Source organism: Harpia harpyja, chromosome 1 (assembly GCF_026419915.1).
Source record: "Harpia harpyja isolate bHarHar1 chromosome 1, bHarHar1 primary haplotype, whole genome shotgun sequence".
Taxonomy (NCBI): domain Eukaryota; kingdom Metazoa; phylum Chordata; class Aves; order Accipitriformes; family Accipitridae; genus Harpia; species Harpia harpyja.
In genome coordinates this window covers 97,186,391-97,203,078 of record NC_068940.1, presented here as the reverse complement: position 1 = coordinate 97,203,078, position 16,688 = coordinate 97,186,391, and the positions used below count along the sequence as shown (strand labels likewise).

General features: G+C 40.9%; 1 protein-coding gene across 1 annotated transcript; it reads left to right on the top strand.

Moving 5' to 3' along the window:
- The first annotated feature begins 1,608 nt into the window (after window positions 1-1,608).
- On the top strand, window positions 1,609-14,373 carry GTPBP4 (GTP binding protein 4). Its single transcript, XM_052806443.1, has 17 exons — window positions 1,609-1,760; window positions 2,509-2,679; window positions 3,975-4,078; window positions 4,156-4,292; window positions 4,899-4,999; window positions 5,375-5,467; window positions 5,985-6,176; window positions 6,261-6,326; window positions 8,467-8,556; window positions 9,013-9,123; window positions 9,398-9,475; window positions 9,580-9,631; window positions 10,208-10,308; window positions 11,206-11,403; window positions 12,310-12,375; window positions 13,512-13,646; window positions 14,174-14,373. Exons 1-17 carry the CDS (start codon window positions 1,713-1,715, stop codon window positions 14,324-14,326), a joined length of 1,896 nt encoding a protein of 631 aa, XP_052662403.1. The 5' UTR covers window positions 1,609-1,712; the 3' UTR covers window positions 14,327-14,373.
- The last annotated feature ends 2,315 nt before the right edge of the window (window positions 14,374-16,688 follow it).

Below are 16,688 nucleotides of genomic sequence, written 5' to 3'. Positions count from 1 at the left end.
TTTAATCTTACTTGCCTTCCAAAGTGTATCAAGTAATTTGTAATTTATTCAAAACTGATGTATTTCAGTGCATGCCCACTTACTATTTGTGTCAAGTAGAAAACAGGAATAGACGTGCAGACTGCAGTACATGTCTACATTTAGGTATCTTTCAGGTTTATGTCTTGTTTGGATCTCATCTTTGCTGGAGATACGGAAAAAAGAACAGAGCACAGGGTATAGTCAAGATCATAAACCGCTCCGGGATTCACTCAGGCTTTGCCTTCATCTGAAAGGATGTACAATTTAGTATGAGACAAGTCACTGGAAGTTGCTATCAAAAAAAGAAAGGAAAAAAAAAAAGAAAGAAAAAGGGCAGTAGGAGTGTGTGTGTTTGGGGTTAGGAATCCAGGAGTCTGACAGAGGTGAGCCTGCTGCAGCTCCATGGCCCCAGGCTCAGCTGGAAGGAAGACCGAGTGTGTACCCCCAGTGGGAGCGCACACACACAGAGTACAGATACGCTTGTGCACGTGGCCAGCCACACAGACCGTCAACACTGAAATTATCCAGTAGCTGGCCCCTGGAGCCTCTGGTCTCCCAGCTGCATGCATACACACACACACACACACACACGTATGCATATATACATACACTGACACACAGTACGCACGCACTGCAGTCCCTCCAGTTCCTGGTACCCCAGACACATGGCCACTGTGAATCTTTGCCCCTTTTCCTGTGGCAGGCACTTGGCTCCATACGTGCAGACGCAGAATAGAGAGCCCCCTTAACCAGGGAAATGGTTAGAAATGGAGTTTAATAGGGCAGGACAGACTGTCGTGATTGGGTGTGCAGGCCATGGTCAGACACATGTACTGGCCAGCCTGTTGGCATGCTACCGGCCTTTTACCCCCTTTTCTCTCCATCTTCCTACACTTTTTGCTCCCTTATCCACCTTAATCTCTCCCTTTTCCCAGCTTTGGTCCTTTCTCTAAACAGCCCGTATGTCTTGTACAATGACAAGATGCTCTTCCAGGCATCCCATAAGGAGCCCCACACCTCTGCAGGCAGTAACCCCTCCAATCTGCAGGGTGATCCAGAGAGCTGCTCCTGTTGACCCACCTGGTGGGTGGCACTGCTGGGCCACAGGGCTGACGGCTTGCTGTGCCAGCCTGGGGAGATGGGTCAGGGGCCCCTTGGCACTGGTAAGGTTACCAGGGTCCCTTCCCCGATCTTGTTCTGCCCTCCTTTGCGCTAGTGGAAACTAGCCTTCAATCACATCACTGAGCAGGGCGAGGATGTATTTTGCCTTCACGTTCCAACAGGCCACACAACGTGACTGCTCTAGATCATACTAACAGGCCATTTCTTGAACCCCTGCTCGCGGCTCGGTCCTCCTCCAGTAAGACCCCAAATTAATCCAGTGTGTCGCTCCCCACGGCAGGGCCCCCCAGAGCCTCCCGAGGCCCGTCCGGGCCCCAGCAACCCTGCCACCGGCCGCGCAGCACCCCGAGCTCACGCAGTCCGGGGGGGGGGGACCCAAGCGGAGCTGGACTGTGTCTCCCCAGCCCTGGAGCCCGCACGGGGGTCGTGGGGCGCCAGGCAGCCCCTCAGCCCCGGCCGCCCTCAGCCCGGCCCTGCCTCCCGGGGACGGAAGCGCGGGGCTCTCGCGAGAGGTGCTGGCCCGCTCTCTCTTCCGGCGGCGTGTGGCTGGGCTCGGGCGGCCGGGCGACATGGCGCTCTACAACTTCAAGAAGATTACGGTGGTGCCGTCTGCCAAGGTAATGGCGTCGCTCCCCCTTCGCCGCCCCTCGGCGCCCCTCGGCGCGGGGAGAGCCCCTCCCGCGAGGCGGCGGCTCGCTCGTGCCGCGCGTGAGGAGAGCGCTGCCCGCCCCGCGCTGCCGGCGTGGCCTCGGCCTTCGCCGCCTGCCCCTCCCGCGGGACGCGTGGGCTCGCCCTGGGCTAGTGCTCCTGGGCCTGGCGGCCTGTACCATGGGGGGGGTGGGGGGGGAAGCGGGGTTTCCTGTCAGAGAGGGGCACTGCGGCCTGAGGAGGGATCCTGGGGCTGCTCTTATCCTCAGCCCCGCAGGGGTGTCGGGGTGGTCCCTACAAAAATCCCCCCTGTTTTCCAGCCCCGTGTCATGCTTAGCCTCATCCCTGCGCGCTCGTTCAAAATGAAGTTTTCACCTAGTCTAACGAAGGAGCTTTCGTTAAAAGTATGGTGTGTGGAGCTCCTCGCGGGGTTTGGGCCTGCTGTGCTTCGTCGGTTCCTGTCGTGTTGCTGCCCGAGCCGCTTATGTGGCAGGTGTGGACGGGAGGCCAACCCTCAGTCAATTGAAATGAAAACCGGAGAGGGAATGTACAAACTGCTTGTTATTACCCGGAGACGGGAACCTATCCTAAAACATATGTTGCAAACCATGTATGGTGTGGAGGCGCTTAACTGGTCTGCATGCTCCTCCACCACAATGAAATTTATGGCTTTATAAGAACTTGAGAATTTGTATAATTGTGTTTCCTTCATTGCAGGACTTCATAGATTTGACGTTGTCAAAGACTCAAAGGAAGACCCCAACTGTCATTCATAAACATTATCAAATCCATCGGATTCGACATTTTTACATGCGAAAAGTCAAATATACTCAACAAAATTACCATGATAGACTCACTCAGATCTTAACAGATTTCCCCAAATTAGATGTAAGTGTTTTGTCATTTGATCATAAAGACCTTTGCTTTCACGGTATCAGGAATACTTCTTCAACAGCATATTGATTTTATTCGAGTTTATTTTGGCCTGAGCGACATCTTGCTGATTCACTGTGTAGATGATTTTGACTGATTCCCAGTAGATTTTACTGGGAGTAGTTTTAGGCAAACTTGTTCTGCAAAAATAGTATGTTCCTACTAAGAAAGGAAGTCTAAATTGTGCCCATGGATGGTCATTGAAGGGTGGGTTTTAGAAGGTTTTAGCTGACCAAATATAGTTGCCAGAAGTTGCTGTTGAATGAAGAGAAAGAAAGTGTGGGGTTTTTTAAGTATGTTGTATCTGCTTATTTCTTCTTTGTGTATGCGTATGTAAATTGTGCTTATGATTAGTCTTCCCTAGAAGATATTTGCAGGAAGTAAGAAATGTCCAAATATATCACATCGCTTCCCATCTTCAGTTCTTCAGAAGTTACTTTGACAACATAAACATTGTTCTTGGCCCCATAAAGGATAGTGTTGGAAACACACTCTGACAAGATGCACATAGTCTTAACTTCCCAACAACTGCAACTGGATCTACATGTCCAGTGGGGCTTTTTTTGTAGGCAGTTTTCTGCTCATGCTTAAATTGTTGACCTGCAATAATATTTTTTCCTGGTGTTTTCATATCCAGTGAGTATTACTGCAGAACTCCCACAGATATCTTCTGTGTTTTGTTGAATATCACATGATGAAAATTCTGCAAATAAATACATAAGTAGCTGAAATATTTTGTTTAAAATATTTGAACCAAATATTCTGCTTCCTTGGAAAGCTGAAGGATTTATTTGGGAGTTGAAACCCTTCTTACCCAGTCTTGCACAGAAATTTAGTGTAGCACTCAGAAAAAGGGAGGAATTAATATTGTTGCTGTGTTTCTGGTATAGTGTGAATTTGCTTTTAGAAACTAATTCTGCAGGCTTCTTGCAGTTTCTTATTTAAAAAAAAAAACCTTTCAAAGTTGTAATACAAAGTATTTTACAAAGCAAAAGATCAAATGGAAGCTCCATATGAATGAGTCCAAGATGTGTTTGCAGAAGAAATTCAAAGCGATTTAAGATTTATGCATTTAATGACCAAGCAGATTATTTTTCTTACATAAGATAGTAATGAAAACTGTTTGGCTTGTATTGTCATTTGTGTTGCTGTACTGGAGAAAAAAAAATGAACTTACATAGTTGCCAAGAAATAGTCATCTTAAAAAAGGAAAATATTAGGCTTAATTTTGCTTTATGCTTTTGTTTTAGGATATTCATCCTTTTTATGCAGATTTGATGAATGTTCTCTATGACAAAGATCACTACAAGCTGGCTTTGGGGCAGATTAATATTGCCAAGAATCTGATTGACAAGTAAGGAACATCAGTTTCTTCAATTTTGTACCTGCCTGATTGACTGTTGGCTAAATTCTTATTTCTTGTCTCCACAGTGTTGCTAAAGACTATGTGCGGCTGATGAAGTATGGTGATTCCCTTTACCGCTGCAAACAGCTGAAACGCGCTGCTCTGGGACGAATGTGCACGATTATTAAAAGACAGAAACAAAGCTTGGAATATTTGGAGCAAGGTTTGTGTTAAAAATAGGCTAATATAAGGCATGTGAATTGGATGTAAAATTTATTCTTACACTTAATAACAGAAGAATGTGTTTAGTACAGAATATAGACACAGGAAACATAGAAATAGTTTCAAAATCCCCAAATATTTAGAACTTATTTTTTAACTAAATAGTTTTCTCTTTGAAAAGTCTTTAAATTTTATTTTATTGCTAACAGTTCTAAAATGTTTTTCTTTGCTTAGAAGTCATAGCCATGCTTTTATTTATCGTTATTTTCACTATCATGTATTTGAAAAATATTGGTAAAAATTTTCCAAACAATATGCCTTACTTCAGGCTTATTATTCCTTCAGGTTATGTTGCCTGATTTGATGGGGTCATTCTAGCTAAAGGACAGTGGTCTTAATTTTTTAAATATTTATTAAGTTTCTTTTTTTGTTGTACGTAGATACTTGTGGAGTTTACAAAGTATTATATGTTTTCATAAATGATCAATCAAATTATGTCAGAAAAGTTATTAATTTGTATGTAAACAATTCAGCATATGAATTTTAATTCCGTTTCAGTAAAACTTAAATTACCGCAAATACTTAAAAAATCTTCTTAACATTTCAGTGCGACAACATTTGTCTCGTTTGCCAACCATCGATCCCAATACAAGAACTCTTCTGTTGTGTGGCTACCCGAATGTTGGAAAATCTAGCTTTATAAATAAGGTATGTGAATGTTTTTTTCAAAAATAATACTGAGTACCATTTAGTTAAAACAAGGTAACATTTAAACAATTTGATATCATTATGGCACTGTCTGCTGTGAGCATCAGCAAATTCAAATGTGTGAGTAGGGGTTGAATGAAATTCCTGGAGGGATAAATGGAAAACTGTGATAGATTTCACTCTTAAAAATCACTATCTTTTCCAAAATAGCCTGTATGCCATTAACATATTTTCTGATAGGTAATTCTTGCAGAGAAGCCAGAGTAACTGTTTTTAGCTTTTTTTGTAGCAAAGGAAGTTTATTATAATTATGATACACTGCTTGCAACTTCAGGAAATTTTCAGTAACTGTGTGTGAATAAATCTTGTTTTAAGGTTACAAGAGCAGATGTAGAAGTGCAGCCTTATGCTTTTACCACAAAATCTCTCTTTGTGGGACATATGGATTATAAGTATCTGCGTTGGCAGGTAAGAACTGTTACTATTTTGCATTTTCTTTAAAGAATTAACTGGGTGTAATCTGGTTTGCCATTTTGCAATGTGAGTTGCATTTTTGTGTCTTGATGAGACACACTATGTCTGAGAGCTGCTGCACAAGGTACAGTGTGCCCAATGAGGGCAGTAGTCAAAAGCTATTCTAAAAATGTACATGTATGGGTGTGTTTTCAATTTGAGGGAAGAATGGCAATGGAATTACTGACTAAAGCCAGCTCACTTTTTATCACTGCCAAATTCTGGGCCAGGTTGGGGCAGGGCTTTTCCTACTTGTTTAATACTTGAGTGTTGGTTATTCTGAAACCTCATTCTTCTCCTATTACTCCATTTTCACATTCTAAATTTGGCTGAGTTTACAGTCTTACTTATGACTGAAAGGAAGGAATATTGCTGTCTTAAAAAAGACAATATTCACCAGAAATCAAGCACGTGTCCTGAAATAGCATATCAATTATCCTGTACTAAGGCCTGACAATTACATTAATTTTAGGTAGTAGATACTCCTGGTATTTTGGATCATCCTTTGGAGGATAGGAACACCATCGAGATGCAGGCTATAACTGCGCTTGCACATCTTCGTGCTGCTGTGCTTTACGTGATGGATGTGTCTGAGCAGTGCGGGCATAGCCTGGAGGAGCAAGTAGAGCTCTTCAGAAATATCAAGCCATTGTTTGCTAACAAGGTAGGTTTGTTTACATTATTAATAAACCCCAGGTTTTTATGACATGATAACTTCAATTATGATTATTTTTTTTCTTTTTATTAGCCACTTATAATTGTTGCAAACAAATGTGATGTGAAGAGGATTGCAGAACTTCCTGAAGAGAGTCAGGTTAGACTACGTCTCCCACCTCTCTCTCTCTTCTAACATTTAAAAAAATATGCGCAAGTGTTGTGGATGGCTATCATTTGTATTGGGCAAAAACTTTTACATGATCTTTTCTTTATCTAACTGTTTAATAGTGTAATGGAAAGTAGCTTTCCAGGTCTTGACCCATATCTTTCTTAAGTACTGTGTACTTCGCTTGCCAATGTGACGTCCGTTTACAAGAAGGGTTGGAGGGAGGATCCGGGGAACTACAGGCCTGTCAGCGTGACCTTGGTACCAGGGAAGATTATGGAACAGTTCGTCTTGAGTATGCTCACATGGCAAGTCCAGGACAACTAGGGAATCAGGCCCAGTCAGCATGGGTTCATGAAAGGCAGGTCCTGCTTGACCAACCTGATCTCCTTCTATGACCAGGTGACCCACCTAGTAGATGAGGGAAAGGCTGTGGATGTTGTCTACCTGGACTTCAGTAAGGCCTTTGACACTGTCTCTCATGGCATACTTCTTGAGAAGCTGGCGTCTCATGGCTTAGACAAGCGTACTCTTCACTGGGTAAAAAACTGGCTGGATGGAGGAGCCCAGAGGGTTGTGGTGAATGGAGTTAAATCCAGTTGGCAGCAGGTCACAAGTGGTGTTCCCCAGGGCTCAGTATTGGGGGCAGTTCTGTTTAAAATCTTTATCAATGATCTGGATGAGGGGATCGAGTGCACCCTCAGCAAGTTTGCAGACGACACCAAGTTGGGAGGCAGGGTCGATCTGCTCGAGGGTAGGAAGGCTCTACAGAGGGATCTGGACAGGCTGGATCGATGTGTTGAGGCCAATTGTATGAAGTTGAACAAGGCCAAGTGCCGGGTCCTGCACTTGGGTCACAACAACCCCACACAACACTACAGGCTTGGGGATGAGTGGCTGGAAAGCTGCCCAGCAGAAAAAGACCTGGGGGTGCTAGTTGACAGCCAGCTGAATATGAACCAGCAGTGTGCCCAGGTGGCCAAGGCAGCCAGTGGCATCCTGGCCTGTGTCAGAAGTAGCGTGGCCAGCAGGAGCAGGGAGGTGATCGTTCCCCTGTACTCGGCCCTGGTGAGGCCGCACCTCGAGTACTGTGTTCAGTTTTGGGCCCCTCGCTACAGGAAAGACATTGAGGTGCTGGAGCGTGTTCAGAGAAGGGCAACCAAGTTGGTGAGGGGCCTGGAGCACAAGTCTTATGAGGAGCGGCTGAGGGAACTGGGGTTATTTAGCCTGGAGAAAAGGAGGCTGAGGGGAGACCTCGTCGCTCTCTACAGCTACCTGAAAGGGGGTTGTAGTGAGGTGGGTGCTGGTCTCTTCTGTCAGGTGGCTGGAGATAGGACGAGAGGAAATGTCCTCAAAGTTGTGGCAGGGGAGGTTTAGGTTGGATATTAGGAAAAATTTCTTTACTGAAAGGGTTGTCAGGTCTTGGAAAAGGCTGCCCAGGGAAGTGGTTGAGCCATCATCCCTGGAGGTGTTCAAAAAGCGCGTAGACAAGGCATTTCAGAACATGGTTTATTGGGCGTGGTTGATGATTGGACTCGATGATCTTGAGGGTCTTTTCCAACCTAAATGATTCTGTGATTCTATGATAATGTATATGCTTGCCTGAATATCGTAAATGCCAAACAGAAAGCAAGTCCTTAGTGGTTTCAGAAATCTCTGACGCTGTGGGAACTTTCAGTTACTACTGTAGTTGGAAGTAAGACTGAATAGCCTTGTTCAATAATTATTTCAGTAAAAGTTCAGAGACAATGAGCACTACACTGAGAGGTGTTGCTGAACAGTTGCAGTAGAAGGTCCCACCGGGCAACGCGTTGTGTATATGTAGGGCTAATTCTTATGTATCTACAAGTTCAAGGACACATAGAATTTGTGTTTCTGTCACTGTTTTTTTCTTTTTCTTTTTTCCTTATGGGTCATTTGTCGGTGCCTTTTAGAAAGTAGTTATTTGCTTATAAAAGAAGAAACAGATTAAATAGAACTGTAGTTGTAAAGTTTGTCATGTTTTTAGAAACATTCTAATAAAATAGTAACAAGTTGCATGTATTGATATTGGATTAAAATTTCTGTTCTTAATGTATCGGTATATTAAGAAATGGGCAGAATGTCATTCTTTGGGATGTTTCTATTTTAGAAAATATTTGAAACTTTTGAAGCAGAAGGATTTTCTGTAATAGAGACAAGTACTCTAACAGAAGAAGGTGTAATGCAAGTTAAAACAGAGGTAAGTCTCTCTTCTCTCAGTTTCATTCCAAATGAACAGCTAACATTTTGCCTCATTTGTATGAATTTAATCTCAGTTGAACTGTGCATTACAGTGATTTATAAACTTTAAGCATGTTATCCTTTGTAGCCTGTTGAGCCTCAGTGGACTTGGGTGCAAATGAAAAATTATGTCTAATAAAAATCATATTTTAAAAAACATTTGGTGAGTTTTTTCTGAGTCCTGTTGCTTTCTCTTATTGTCAGCTCATCATAAAAAAAAAAAAAGGATCGTATGCATCTTCCCATGATACTTTTTATATAAAATAATTCAGTACTTTCTTGAGAGCTAGAGAGGTAAGATATTAGAGAGAAGATGAGATGTGAAGTTAGATATTTGGGATTGAAAGCCTACTGTGTCATTTGTTGTATCAGGAGGGCTTCATTCCTTACCTAATGTTGTCATGTGCACTTTCAGGCCTGTGACAGACTGTTGGCCCATCGTGTTGATACTAAAATGAAAGGAAATAAAGTGAATGAAGTATTGAATAGGTTACACTTGGCCATGCCAACCAAAAGAGATAACAAGGTAGGCTACATCTTTACACTTTTTAGTGTATTTCCCAGCACTTCTTAAGTAGAATAAGAATTCTCTTGTCTTAACATGTGAACAGATTAATATGGTGAAATTTGCTTATTTTTTATCTGTAACTGCCTTTGCTGGTGGGATAGTCAGCTTGGGATTTTGTATTCTTTAGAAGTACATTAGTCTGCAATGGTGATTTATAGCATTATAAAAAAAAAAAAAGATTCAAGCTTTTTTTTCCCTTTTTTATTGGGGTGGGCTGTTGCATTAATTTCAGGAGCGGCTGCCTTTTATACCTGAGGGAGCAGTAGCACGTAAGAAACGCATGGAAGTAGACACACCCAGGAGGAAATTGGTAACTAGCATCTCTTAATTAGGAAATCAGCAGATTTTAAATCTGCTGTATTAGCCCATAGATTTTAAATTAGATGGTATATAAAGCCACGCATGTCTTTGCAGGAGAGAGATCTTGAACTTGAAATGGGAGATGATTATGTTTTGGATCTTCAGAGTAAGTATTATCTAAAAATCAGTATTATTATTAAGCAGTAAAGTTTGGCTATTTCAGTCTTAAGGGAGAATACCTAAACCTGACTCTTTTCAACTAAGTACCAATGCCACCATTTTATTGCATACTATCCTTTACTTCTGTTCCAGAACTGGTGATCTTCAGTGACTGTTCCTCGTGTCATAATACCACTCAGTTGTTTCCCATTATAGAGTCCCAGATATACAATGACTGGTCTGATGATTCAAGTGGTTTTTTTTCTTTCCATTTTATATTGTACTACCTCATTAATTCTTGATGCTCTCTTTGTTAAGAAAGTATCAATATGAGAGAGGATGCATGTATTCTGTTTCGGCTGGATATCTGTTGCTTATTATGGCTTGGCAGTGGATCATGTCATTGAACAATATTTGGCGGTAGGAAGGAGTTAGAAGTGTTTGTGAATATGTCAGAGATGCTACCAAATTCTTGCCACTTAAGGATATGGCACTTTTATTATGATCTGAATGTTGTTTTCTGTCATTGAACATTCTTTGAAATTATTTTTGCCTCTTTATTAACTTTTGTTATATTTTTAAGAATACTGGGACTTAATGAATTCATCTGAAAAATATGATAAGATACCAGAGATATGGGAAGGTCATAATATACTTGACTACATTGATCCGGATATAATGAAAGTGAGTTTTCAATTATTCTTTTTACAATTTTCTTGCCTCTTTATCCCTTTATTTTTTTAGTGTAAATTACTGTATTTGTAGATTAAAAACAGTATGTCATGAGAACAAGTTCTTTTACATTGTCTGCACTTCCCATGGGAAAAGATACTGTTTTCTGAATGACCAAGGACAGAATTTCAGAAGAATGGAAAATTGCTTTACCTTGTCAGAATGATGGTGATCTTATCTTTTCCATCCTAAAATATAAGGTTTGCAGGAGAAGTTATATTTCTTCATTTTTTGAGTACAGCCAGAAGGAATGTAGCTATCAAACTTTATGTATTATTAATAATATGAAATTCACTCATCAAATCTATGTCTTCTGGAGTATGACGTTAAAGGAGGTGGACTGAATTCTCAATTTATAACATTTTTATTTAATAACGAGCACTGTTCTTATTTCTTGCTGGTTGTTAAGGAGAAGCAGTGAGTGCAGACTACAGAGCCTGCTGGTTCTGCAGTTGGGTTCATCTGAATTGCTGGTGTTCCAGACTTGTGCTAAATGTAGAAAGAGAAGGTTTTTTTCAGAGTGTGTTACCAGCTAGCACAGGTCACAGAATAGTACATCTGCATTCACGCAGTGGGCAGCTTTGGGGCAGTCACACAAATACAGCCAGACTATAATGCGATGTGATCAAATAAATCTGCGTAGTAGTGTCCCCCATAGGTTTGCAATCATCTGTATCACCAACTGCATTAAGTGTGGCTGGAGGGGTCATTATCGGGTAATGTAGTTCCTTCTTTGAAGGGTCTGTGTACTGTCATGGCCCTGGGCCATGGAAAAATGTATTGTTGAGGATTCTAAGTCAAGGATTTGATGAGCATCTTGATTTTCATTTCATCTCTTCAAAATCTAAGAAACTGGAAGAATTGGAGAAAGAGGAAGAGCTGAGAGAAGCTGCTGGAGAATATGACAGTGAACCAGAAAGTGAAGATGAAGAAATGATGGAAATCCGACAGTTGGCAAAACAGATCCGAGAAAAGAAGAAACTGAAAATCCTGCAGTCAAAGGAAAAAGATACTCGAGGTCCAAGGATGCCTAGAACAGCTAAAAAGGCAAGTATAGAACATATTCTGTAGTAAAATCTTGCTGATGTATAATAACTTCATGAAAACATAAACCAGTATTGGGTAGTGGAACTGATCATTTTTTCTCATGTTTGGCCGTCTCGCTACTTGCTTCCTTCTGTCCTAGGTGTTCTGGTCACTACTTAGTTGTGGAGGCCAAACCAAATGAGTGATAGTAGCCCTTTTTTTGTGCCACACAACTGAGTCTTTCATAAAATTCCACGTATATTGGAGAAAAAGTTTTCAAGAATACAGTTCAGCTCGTTTAATTGGGTTGCTGTATCATATATTGTTATATTGTTGTGGTTTGTTTATTTATTTTAAATTCAAATAATTAGGAGAATTGTATAATTACTTAAAATCACAATCATGTAAAATTTGTTATGGGGCCCTCCCTATGCTGGAAAAGATTGTATGTTTCCTTTTGGAAGCTAGGTATCACTCCTCCTAATGTCAGAATCTCTTGTGACCAGTCCAGGATGATTGCAAAGTAATAAACTGATAACTAGACATTTTGAGAAAATAAATCTTGCTGATTTTGCATGCAATATTTCTTATCTTCCCCAAAGTGTGTGCCTGTTGGGAGAGAAGGAAACATTTCTGACTGAAATACCTCTCTTTGTCACCTTCCTCCCCAAAAGGCAAACTATTTGAAAGATCTTTAGAGAATGCTGGGACATTGCAATCCTGTGAAGAAGGATTTATCAGTGAAGAGAATTAAATTGCAATAAAGGAAATGTGAAGTTACAACTTCCATTATCTGCTTGCAGGGTGTGCCAAAGGAATAAATATGTAGTGAATATAATGGGCTTGTGGTGGTATATTAAGACAAAAAAATAAGATAGAACCATACTTTTTTGAAACAAACATGTTTTCTTAACTGTCTTTTTACAGGTCCAGCGGAAGGTGCTAGAGAAAGAAATGACTGATCTTGGACTGGACATGACTAATAAAGATGATGTAAGTTTTTGCTAATTAAACACAATGTTTATGTAAAAAAGATCAATGTCATTACATGCTAAATTTCTTTGAGCACCTTTGAAATGCGTATTACAGTTGGCACAAGAGAGAGGTGGGATCTATTAAGGAGAAAATAGGAAACCCAGATGAGGCAGTTGATACTGGAATTTCTGAGTGATGTGATCAAAACATGTTGGGTAGGCGGAAAAAATAAACATTTATCAAGAATCGCATATATATGTATGCACTGCTTTCTATTAGAACTCTTTTGGGATTTGTATAGGATTCAAGAACGGGGTTTGGCTAAACATACTCAATTTTCAAGTCTGCTTTGTTGGATGAGACACTATGTCAGAAATAGCAGTAATGTCAGATCAGGCTTATCTTTTCACAGTTCATTAATTCTGTGAGTTGTTATTGAAGTTTTTGAGGGCAACTGGCATCTTTAGATGTAAGGCAGCTGAAGTACTTCAAACAGATTTGCCTTCGGGAGACATTTCATTTTATCAGAAATTTTTTAAAAATCCATTTTGTACAGCAAATATAGCAGTATTATGGCTATCTACATCTTGAGACCTTAAATTCTTTGACTAAACAAGGAGTTAGGAAACAAGGAATGTCAACACTACACATCTGAAGCAAGCATTTATGCTTCTCAGAGCTGACATGCCATGTTGATTTAGGAGCGATCTCGGTGAGGAGGAATTTAATACTTATGCTGTAGGATGGTAAGTCTTCATGTCCAAAATTCTTTAGGGCTTTGCTCCGTAAACAGGACACTAATCAGTGTAGGTTTCCTCATTGCTTTTTTGCTGTTGCTAAATTGCTTCAGTATTGCTATCCATTAATTTGTCTGTGTCTTTTTATCCATTACTTATACATCTACTCAGAAAAAAATCAGAAAACTGGAGTTAAGAATTGTGAAAAGAATATGCTAATATTCACCGAAATTCGAGTATTACTGTAGGACAGAAAGGCAGTGACCAACAGTTGACAAGGTCTTTATGTTACTATGGGATAGCCAATATAAGGTATCACAGCAGTCCACTTCCTGGTTTTTTGTATTAGTCTAATTAGTAATGGAGCATGTCTGAACTGATTGTTTCTAATGATTAAAGTGATGTTTTGAATTGCAGGCACATTATGTGAGAAGGTCCCGTAGTGTTACAAGGAAACGTAAACGCGATGAGTCTGAAACCCCGAAATCTGTGGCACGCAGTCGCAGCTCCTCTCGCACACCACGGGATGTTTCTGGTCTTCGTGATGAAAAGGTTTGTTAAAGTTATTTACCTTTATAGCAATTAAACCAGCACGATTGTACTTAAACCAGCTTCCGGGAAACTTCATACTAGGCTGGTTATGTTTGTCCAGAGTTCATCTTTCTTCTGTTTGCAGCTTCATCTTCTGTTCATTTGAACTCTCTATACTTTAAAAATGCCTACTTCGTTCTTACAAGTAACATGTAATAATACAGGCTAAGAAAGTACATTTTGAATTTTTGTCTCTAAATGCAAGTATGAAGGAAGAGTTCTACAAACTGGAGTTCCACCTTTAGCAAGTTAGGAATTCCAGGGATAGTGTGATCATTTTGTTAGTGTACTGGAGAAGGGAGAGTTTCACAAAGGAGGATTAGTGTCACTTGCAGTGATACTGTTCCAGAGTTGCAGATGGTGGTGTATGTTCGGTGTTAGTTAATGTCCTTGTTAAAATCATCTAGCTTTGTGTTTTTTTAAAAGGTAAAGCTAGTTGTCTGAGCTACTAAGGAAGTTACTCTGCATGTTTGTTTGTTTTTAAATAGATGGTGAAGAAGGTCAAGACTATGGCAAAGAAAGCTCAAAAGAAAATGAATCGCCTGGGCAGGAAAGGAGAGGCAGACAGACACATATTTGACTTGAAGCCAAAACATCTGCTGGCTGGAAAGAGAAAATCTGGTAAAACACAGAGAAGATAAGCAGTCTTCTGAATTAAAACTAATTAAACATAGCTTTTAAAAACTAATTTCTAGTCCTGTTTTCCTTTTCAGTAATATATTTTAAAAGTATGTGTTTTGTGTTAGTGGTTAAGATACTTGAAGCTTGGAGAGGGAAAGTTCTGATACTTTGATCTTGGTGTTTTAAGTGGGTTAGTAATACCATGAGAAATTTGTTGATACCAGTGGCACAAACCATTTCTAAGTAGCCATCAAAAATACCACTTCATTCCATTTTCTTACTACTGACCATCATGTAGCAATAAAGCATTTGAAGTTTTATGTAAAACTAGATTTAAACGGAGGTTAAATCTAGAAACATGAAGTATTTGTTAATAAAGCTGCTGTCAGAATTAAAAACGCACAGCTTCATAAGGTACTGCATCAGTAAGGTTTGGGTTTCTGTGTGCAAGTTAGTTCTTTGATGTATAGTAAGTGGTGAGTTTATGTTGTAGGTGAAGGCTGAAATTGGTGGGGAGGTAATGGCAGACTGACAAATACTGCACAAAGTTAGTGTTCATGCACCGAACCAGTTTTGAAGGAACAGAAATACTCGCCAGTTTAGTCAGCTAAACGGTGACTGAAGCTGGAGGAATCATTGCAGTTTTAGTACTCATCTGCCATCTGTAATGACCTAAGGCAGCATGGGCAGGGAAGATTACAACTTAGAACTTTTAATATTTCAGATTAATACTAATATGTCAGATATGTAGAAAATGAGGATCAGACTGGAATTTTGTCCTGAGTGCATGTCAGTTATGCTACTGTCACTCACTGCTTAGGAAAACATTTTCTCTTCAGAAGCTGATGGACAAAAATTCTGTATCTGTTCAAGGGAAAATATATTGTCAAATGTGAAATATTCCCTTTTTGTCCCTAGTTGGTCAAGAACAAGGTAGGAATTATCTAGAGGTTAGGAAAATTGTGCATTATAAATGTGCTGCCTGAACAATACAATTAAAATGCACGGTTTTAAAGATTAAACTGGAATCCAGTGAAATATGCATGTTAAAAACAAACAAAACCCCCAAAAGGTAAGAGGGAAGAATCCTTAAATTACTATTAATTTTTTTTTTAACTATTTTTAAACACTACAGGCTGAGTGTTCAGATGTGAGCTTTAGCATATTGGAGCATTATGTGTAAATCCATATTGTTTCCTTCATCTAATTCATGTAATAAATTTGGTGTTAAAAACATTGTAATGCTGCAAAGAAGTTCAATGTCAAGAAAAACTTTAATGTCAAAACTTCTAAGGGATTTTGAAGAACTCTTCAGCAAAACTTTGCTTTCAGCTTCCTTATGCACATTAGTCTACTTCAGGTTACGCTTTTGTCAGCTTTTGCTCCAAGCTGGCCATTTGCAATAGAAAAGTAGAAATTCATTGAAATAAATTTATGCCCTGCTACCCCCCATCATACTGTTTCAGTGACCTTTAGTAGGCATGTTGTTGTTTATAGTGCAGTAATGTCAGAGATTGTTTTCCATGCGGCTCAAAGTCTGGAAAGAAAACAACAGTCCAAGGTTTTAGGTTAGGTATTTTAATCATAATCTTATTTTTAAGATAATATTTTATTTTAAAAGTATTTTGTAAGTATTTGAAAAGTACTCCAATACATTAACTTAGGTAATATGGCTGATTGCACTGAATTCAGGAGAGCTGTTACATTGCATCACTGTTCCCTCGCATCACTGTTCCCTCACCTGCTATTACTTGCTTCAAGACAATTCTATTGGGTTTGTGTGGTAAGGTTTTGGTAGTGGGGGGGGCTACAGGGGTGGCTTCTGTGAGAAACTGCTGGAAGCTTCCCCTATGTCCAACAATGCCAGCCAGCTCCAAGACAGACCCGCTGCTGGCCAAGGCCGAGCCCATCAGCGATAGTGGTAGCACCTCTGGGATAACAGATTTAAGAATGGAAACCTGCAGCAGAGTGAGGAGTGGGATGAGAGAACCAACCGTGCAGACCCCCAGGTCAGTGCAGAAGGAGGGGGAGGAGGTGCTCCAGGCGCCGGAGCAGAGATTCCCCTGCAGCCCGTGGGGAAGACCATGGTGAGGCAGGCTGTCCCCCTGCAGCCCAGGGAGGTCCACGGTGGAGCAGATCTCCACCTGCAGCCCAGGGAGGACCCCACGCCGGAGCAGGTGGGTGCCCGAAGGAGGCTGTGACCCCGTGGGAACCCCGCGCTGGAGCAGGCTCCTGGCAGGACCTGCAGATCTGTGGAGGAGCCCACGCTGGAGCAGTCTGTGCCTGAACGACTGCATGCCGCAGAAGGGACTCATGCTGGAGCAGTTCATGAAGAACTGCAGCCTGTGGGAAGGACCCACGTTGGAGAAGTTCATGGAGGAC